The sequence below is a fragment of the Diceros bicornis genome, chromosome 1, assembly GCF_020826845.1.
Source record: "Diceros bicornis minor isolate mBicDic1 chromosome 1, mDicBic1.mat.cur, whole genome shotgun sequence".
Taxonomy (NCBI): domain Eukaryota; kingdom Metazoa; phylum Chordata; class Mammalia; order Perissodactyla; family Rhinocerotidae; genus Diceros; species Diceros bicornis.
Window position 1 is genome coordinate 58,413,611 of NC_080740.1, and position 8,364 is coordinate 58,421,974.

The 8,364-nt window shown below is 35.1% G+C and overlaps 1 protein-coding gene across 1 annotated transcript; it reads left to right on the plus strand.

Moving 5' to 3' along the window:
• Nucleotides 1–4,027: 4,027 nt before the first annotated feature.
• Nucleotides 4,028–6,821, plus strand: IGIP (IgA inducing protein). Its single transcript, XM_058542421.1, has one exon. It carries the CDS (start codon nucleotides 6,536–6,538, stop codon nucleotides 6,695–6,697), a length of 162 nt encoding a protein of 53 aa, XP_058398404.1. The 5' UTR covers nucleotides 4,028–6,535; the 3' UTR covers nucleotides 6,698–6,821.
• The last annotated feature ends 1,543 nt before the right edge of the window (nucleotides 6,822–8,364 follow it).

The following is an 8,364-nucleotide window of genomic DNA, read 5'->3' on the forward strand; positions in this document are numbered from 1 at the left end:
AGAAAATGGGTTTCTTGTTGGTTATGAGAAAGCTGTTGGTCTGCAGCTAGATGTTATAATGATGATCCATTATACAAATCTGTTTTCAGATGTAGATGTTTGCTTTTCTGGACAAATTAAGTAGCACAATTGTAGAATGGCAACTTTTCTGGTCAAGGCAAGTTGGTGCTGGGGACTTATTACTTTGAAGGAGAAAAGATAAGAAAATTTCAAACTTTTTCACAGTTATCATTTTTAAACTATCAGAAATATTTATCATACAAACTATTCTCCTGGGCTCATGTTACAATGTAGTTTACCTTTACTTTTCAAAATAGCCCTTAGATCAAATAATTTGATTTTGTAGTCCGCAAAGATCCATATTATGCCTTGCTTTTACAGAACCTTGAGCCTTTGGTCCACATAAATTTCTTAGAAAAGGACTATAAACCAAGTAAAAACACTAAATTGCAATTTTAGGTATCTTTTCTGTTTCTTTTACGTTTACAATCCTAGCAACCATTTAACATTTTGGACCTTATGAGACCCTCAATGATACTATATTTCTGCAATTAGACAACATACCCCCCCAATTCAAGTTTCTGTTTGTTTTCCCCACTTTCTCTGTTCCCTTAAAATTGTAGAATTCCCAGGAATTCAGTGGTGGCAGATGTTAATAATATAATTTAGTACATCTTGGAAATTCTTATGTCCTTTTGGAGGGTGAACTGGTAGTGTTTAAATTTCTGTTCTCAGTATCCCAGGAGCATTTTAAATTATTTTAGATAAAGAATTGCTGTAATATTTGTTTTTAAAGTTACATAATTCAAGTATATTTGGATTAACTCTGTTTTAAACTCTAGTTTAGTATGGACCTATTCTCAGTGACTTTGACAGATCACTTTCCTGTTTCATTTTACCCAGAACTGTATACATTAGTGATAAAATCTCCTTAAAAATAGCTAAAAAAGAGGTTCTAATTTTGTATTTAAAGGTTTTTTTTTTTTTTTTTACAAATGTCGAGTTCGTAAACAATAGCAGAATTATTTTTATTATAACTTATTTTGTAGAGTTGGCACTTAGTATGATTTTCACATTTTATTGTGTGTCAGATTTTAAATTATAATACAGTTACATACTATAACTTGTTTATGTGAGTGCAGAGCCTTCTTAAATAGCCCCCATCCCCTTAGTTGTTGTTTAAAAAGAAGTGAATTCCCAAACCTGTGTCAAGAACCAGTGATTTAAATGACTGTGAGACAAGTCTTTGAAAGGCTTCCTTGAGTCAAGTCAATGGAGATAAATGATAGCCCATTTCCATGCTGCATACAGTTGTTAGGGTTTATAAAGTTGTCAATATGTAAAGCGCAAAAGCAAGAAAGATTATGTAAAATTGCCTATAAAATTTCCAGTTTTCATTATTTGCACTATTTATCTTTGCACTTGATTTTTTGAAAGTTAAAACTAGTCACTTTCACTTTTGTTTCTAGTCTTTTCCAATTTCTTACAGAATTATGTTTTCAATATCCCACCCAAAGCAAAACTTATATGCAACTGACTATGCTTTATAAGTCCAAGAAAATATTTCTTAGTGTTGGCTATGTAGAACAAAAGTTTGTTTTGATAAAATGTTTGATATGGGCCTTTATTTGCCAATGAAATCCTTTGTAAATGTGAGTTTTATTCTATTTGAATAGACAAAGTGAAAGCTTAGGATAGGAAAAATATATATATACACACATACATACACACTATATATATATATATATATATATATATATATATATATATATATATGTATAAAATGATGTCTTTAAGGCCTGACATGGTCTGGTTTTGGAGTGTTGATTTGTTTTCACTGAAGTCAATGAGATTTGCGTCTAGCTGGGTATTGGCTTAAAAAGCTGGAAGAGAAGTGGGTGGCAAGTGGCAGCTCCTTCTTTCATGTAGTTTTCCATAGTGCTCATAGAGTTTCCTCATGGTCTATGTGATATAACTAGTATTGAAATAATTATATTAAATGAATATTCCTTTTTGGAATTTAAGGTTGACTCACTTTTTGAGGTGGGGAGGGTGGCAGGGGATAAGAGACTTTATTTTAACTAGAGGCATTCTTATAACCTCAAGATGTGCTCTAGAAAGAATAGGAGAACAAAAAGTATAACCTGTGAACATATTTTTTATCTTAGTGAGATTGTACAACACAGTTAGTGTTCAGAACTGCAAAAAAAAAAAAAAAAAAAAGGTTGACAGTTTTGTCAATAGAACAGATGTGTTTTGGCTAAAATTATTTTTTGTAAGTTATTTAATTATTTCATTTTATATTCCCTTTCCCATAGCCTTTTAGGCGCTTCATACTTAAAACCAACAAGTGAGAGGCCTCTTTTCAGGTCTGGTTTATTTTTGGAATGCTTGAGTGTGTTTCTGGTTGGGGGGGTAGGGGGTGGTGTTTTAATTCTTGACATGCTCTTCTCAGCATGTTTTGCTAGTCGTTCTGGCTCTTATGTTTGCGTATTCTGTTGAAAATTCAGTAATGTATTTGAAATGAGAAAGTCTTCTATGACATGGTGTGAATGTTTGTGGCCAGGCTCTATTGTGGAATATTGTGGCTTTGTTTTTAATTTGGGTAGAAAGTTAAACTTTCATTGTTCAGGTTTTAGGTTTATCTAGTGGAATTGTGCCCAGTAGTTGTCTAAATATGGACCAATTTTGGGAAATGAAAGTTGACAGATTTGTATCTGACTCTAGATAATCCTTTACTCAAAATCGTAAATTAAAGGCTTACATCATTAGAGTTGTCTTAAGTTTTATGTTGTCAAATCTTTAAATGTGGATGATGATCAACATTATATCTATAAATTTCCTTTGGGAAAAGAGAAAAATTCAGTCTCTAAGCCTTTTTTTGGAGACTAAATTTACCATATATGGAAAATGAAAAAATTTTAGAAAGTGGTTTTGATTATTTTTTAATGGAATTAATCAGCTTAATTAATTATTTTTCCTAGTTTGAATCACTTATTTCCCAAATGTGAATAAAGGGAAAAGATCAGCAATTTGGCCCTTTTTTTTTGAGGCCATTTTTAGTTTTCTGCCCCCATTTCCCAATCCTGGTATAAAATGAATTACGGGTATCCCTCTAAGTCCCTGTAACCCCTTTTTGGGGTCACAGATACCTTTGATAATCGGGTGAAAGTGATGGACCCTCTCCCCCCAAAAAAATGTACATATACAGATAATTTTACATACAACCTCAGGGGCATCACACATCTGAAACCCAAGTTAAGGATCTCTGCTCTAAGTAAACTCTATAGAGAAAATTTTAATGCAATTAATTGATAAAATTAGGAACTAGCTATTGGCTTAAAACATTTCAGATTGGAATTATTGTTAGGTGGTGGCCCCTACTAGCAAAATATGACATTGCAACCAGCTTTGTTAGACATTATAACATCCAGACAGAAGGAAAAAAGAAGCAAAGTTCTGCAAGTTATTTATAAGGAGTTAGGGCATCTCTAGACATGGGAGCCATTCCTGCTTCAAGGCAAGGGTCAGGGTGCCTGACAGCTTCCAGCAGGGTAGAGTTTGATAAACCACAATGCTCAGGATGCCAAGGGGTTAGCCATTATCTTAACCCCTTCCTCACCAAAAGATTTTAGTTTTGTCTATTGGGAAACAAGATGTCACTAGGAAAAAAAATAGATTTGCCTTACAACTTTGCTGGAACACATCAATTTGGTGATGTATGGGACACCAGTATTATTTTTAAGAAGGTACATAAAACCAAAGTAAATTATTCTCTATGTAGAACGTTATTTACTAGTACCATTTGTTTAGATGTATTAGCTTTGACAATTTTTACCAGTAAATATTGGTTTTATTTAAAACTGGGAATCCAGTTTATAAATAGGATAGTTGATATATCTGTCCTTTTCCCCCATGTAAAGAATAGTTTAAAGATTTATGCATACTTTTTACTTTTCTTTCTTGATGCCGTGGAGTGAGGTGGGTGGGGAGGGGGGATATCTCTAAGTCAACAACTGACAAAATATCTTCTCCAAACTTAAAAATTGAGAAGCAGCACTTTAAGTCTAACTCTACACCATTTTAGTGCATGTATTAGTTTTAATAATGAATTTTGGTGCATGCCTTTGGGCTTATTCAAAAGTGTACAATAGGAAAGTATATTTCCTTTCTTAGAAAGGAGATGTTTTTCTACTTTGCAACATGTGATTACAAAGATCTTCCTCTGTGGGAAGATTAACCATGTATTGAACTACTGAAAAGTATATATTTTTAGATATACAGAAGGAATCTACATGGAGCAGCATTCAGACCTATATGGAAATCATAGCATTCTGTATAGGACCAAAAAGGAAATAACATTCAACACTTAAACAGACTTTGTTGGGTAGAAATACCTTTAGATCTTGCATTGACTTCCAAAAAGAAAATGCCACAGAAGTTTGGTGAAAACTTTTGTTGTTTGAATTTTCTCTGTCAGTGTATTTAGCCCAAATACAACAGCTTTGGGTTAACACATACGTAAGAATCAAAAAAAAAACAAAGCTAACTAAATAGATCATTCTGATTTGCCAATCCAGCTTGAGTGAAATAAGTAAACTAATCACTTGCAACATAATAAACTGTCCAACTCCTCTAAGGTTTTGACTTAATAACCTTGGCTGATGTGGGAAGACTCCCACTTTGATTTCTGACCTGACAGTGAAGATTCACACTTCACATGATTTCAAACCTGACAGTGTCTGTTTAAGGAGCTATGGTACAGTTTGCTAATTCAATCCCAGATGCCTGTTGATTACCTGTGAGATCTAGAGTCCAAAGTAGCCAGCAGCTGTATCCCTGAGTGCTCTGTGCCCATCAGATCTCTTAAAATAAGCAGGGTTGGGACAGGTCACAGCGCAGATGAGTGACCTCAGGTGCTGTGGACAGCCCCAGATTCAATAATCGTATCTGCTTTCTTGGGAGTCATCACTGAACTAATGTCCCACATGGTGTTACTTACTGTAGTTGCTCTCTCTTGGAGGAGGCCCAAGATCACACATCCTAATCGCTTGTGGTACTCAGAGGGGGGGTGCTAACTCTGATGCCCTAGCCAAATTCCAGTTTAGGGATGTGGGTCTTCTTCTTGCCGTTCTAATTGGAAATATGCATCGCTTCCCATTTTCCCTGTTGATCTCAGTGCAAACTGTACTAATCTGTTTCTTTGCCCTGGTCCCAAGTCTCTAAGATGCTGGTGTGTATTATACGGGCCAAGTTCATGCCTTGTCTTAATGCATAAGAGTTGGGGAATGAGTGAACTCTATGTCAAAGTGCCCTGTAGCTGGAGAGTAAACTCTTGTGATGCTTTGAGGATGAAATTGGCCCTCTTTTAGCATAAGTTGGGGAATGTGCACTGGCCAGAGGCTTCCAGCCATGAGGTGTGAGCTGAAACCTATTTTCCCTCTTTTCTTATAGCATGTTGAGAAAATCTGTTGGGTTTTCAGCAGTCAGGGAAGGCCGGAGTTCTGCAGCTTTAATCTGGGTAACTGAGGCTGGTTTGAGCAAGACTTTGGTTAATTAACTGGGTTCTCAGATGCCACAGACTCCGTGAAAAGTCACCATTATTTTCAATGGTTGTGATAGAATTTCCCTCAGTAGCCGTTATTTTAAGATTATATTGCAGAGTTGCTTTATTTGAGCTTTTTGTGTATACACAATCCCAAACTGGAAGAAATAATAATTAAAAAAAAAAGGAATCCTGCTGTGAAAGGTATATATTACTCTAGATTTTTCTTACTGTAAATATTGTAAGATTGTAATACTGTTGATATTTTATTAACCAACAAATGTTAATCTATGTGAATTCAGACTTATTTTAAATGTGCTTCTTATTTACTGTGTGTGGTCCCTGTTGCTGACAGTATTAAGTTATATTCTGATGTAAGATTAACTTTATTAAAGAATGTAAACATTAATGTTTCCTTATGGGAAAACAAATAAAGTATAAAGAAGACAATTCTTTTCATTAAAATATACTGTGTATTTACACTTGCTAGACCCAGCACCACTTACAAATTTAGTACACTGTTCAGAATTTTAGTTAACACAGCTGACATGGTTGTGCTCTGTTTGAAAGATCAAGAGTAGGTATTGTTGGAACATAAACAGTTTGTATTTGTCTGCTGTGAATCATAATCTTGAAATTTCTAATCAAGTTTGTAAAATTTTTATAGTAAAACATTTTAATGACAATTTAAAAATTTATCTTCTCTAAAGAATGGTCAAAACAATATCCTTTCAGAAAGAGAATTGTTCTTTAATATATTTCCAAAATAACTTTGGTTAAATGGACCAGATGGATATTAGTTAAAATTTAGGACAAAGTTGTGATATTCTTTGCGTTTACAAGTTAATCCTTATTGGAGATGTGCCAATTATACAATAGAATATCATTAATTTGCACTGTTTGGGGACCCCATTAAGAATGCTGAATTTTGCCAACTAAGAAGTAAGCAAATGCAATTTAAAAAGTAAATTTGAGCATTCTGTATTAAATATGTGCAGTTATTATCACATGAAGAAGCGCAGTGTGTCAGGCTGTAATATAACCATACTTGCTGTCATGTTCTCCCATCTCAGTGCTGGGAACTCACCATGTGGAAACCAAGCAAATGTGTTGTGCATCAACCGGCTTGAGTTTGTTCAATATCAAAGCTGAAACTAGCGAGGTCTGCTGTACTGCTTATTGAAGTATTGTGATTCTTTTAGGCATTGATTCTTACAAAATATATACTGTAACAGTATACTTTGTACAGATTTAAATTTTATTTGAAAAAAATGAAATAAAGTAGGCAAAAAAATAAAGATGTTTATTTTTCATGTGACTATATAAACAGATCAGTCTTTTGTTTCAGTGCCTTTGTTGGTGGGGGTGGTGTCTGGTTGCTCTTGGATTTTTTTGTTTGTTTAATAGAGGGAAACCATTTTTAGGACTCAGAAGCAGGTATACTTGCCTGATCATTAATTGCCTGCAAGTATTCAATGTGCTCTTTCACACTGGAAGACCCTATTTTCTATTTTATTTTAAAACCAATTTGTTTATTTTTAAAGATTTTATGTGAATGACTTCCCTATCTTGCTTCTTGAGTCAGTTTTTAAAATTCTCTGATGGTATGACGGTTAACGTAGCCATCACAATTGAAGAAAAAGAGAAACTTTTCCCATAGATCATGCCCCTTTCCCATGGAAGGTTTTTTGTTGTTTTAAATTTGAAGTTGGTTTGGGGTAGTGGAAGGGTTACAAAAGAGTACATGACAAAACATGAAGAGAATCCTCTGCAGAAAATAGAGGTTGTGCTTGAAAATAAGATCCTTTCAAAACTGCTTTTCTAGTGAGTGGAGCGGTAGACAGTGAATGAAGTTACCAATTAAAATGTGGCACAGGAGTGATCCTTCAGAATAGTGTTAATGGGACCTTCTCATAGATGATTAGATTATCTGACCAAAAAGAACCATCTCAGTTTTGGCCTGTAACTCAAAAACCAGCGGAGGCCTCAGATGTATATTTTCCTCAACTTTTAGAAGTGGAGTTGGAAGTTTTATTTGTGGCTTTCGCCTCATTTTATCTTTTCTGATGCTTTCGCTTACCTTCAGGCTGGATACGAGAAGACTTGGAGCAAGTACTTGCAGGAACCTTGTTCCTGCAAAAATCACACTATGGAAAAATTTTCGGTATTATTTAAATGTGATTGACAGTGGTTATATTCTAAAAACTGATGTATGGACATAGAAATATCTTAAGTTCACAGTATCACAGTTCTAGGCTTTCTTGGGTAAATCCCAAGAAAGTTTTGTTGTTGTTGTTATTGTGTTATTTTTTTCTTGCTAAAATGGCCTTCCTTTGTAGAGAACAGCAGATTAGCTGTTGTATTACCACTAGCCACAGCTAGCTGTTGGACTAGCTTCCACATCTGACAACCACCAACTCCAATAAAAATAGTGCAGAAACTTTGCTGTATGAAAACTTAAAGCTGAGAGTGCCACTGTTTGGGGGAGGTAGGTAGGGTACTAAGAAACTCTAGTTTTCCCTAAGTTCTGCAGTGCCTCTGATTTTGGGGGCCACACAGAGGACAGGTGGGTACTTCCTGAAGAGGAGACCAGATTCCCCTCTCTCCTCAGGGTGGGATCACACAAACCCCTGAGTCCCTGAAAGGGACTGAAAAAAAGTCTGAAAGGAGGGCTCTCTAGTACAGGGGCTTGTGATGGAAACTCTAGCTATGACGTTCAGTAAGTATAAGGGAATAAAAAGCCAGAAGCCAGGCCCCTTCCTAACTGTCCTGTGGCCTTAACTTTTTTTTTTTTTTTTTTTGTGAGGAAGGTCAGTCCT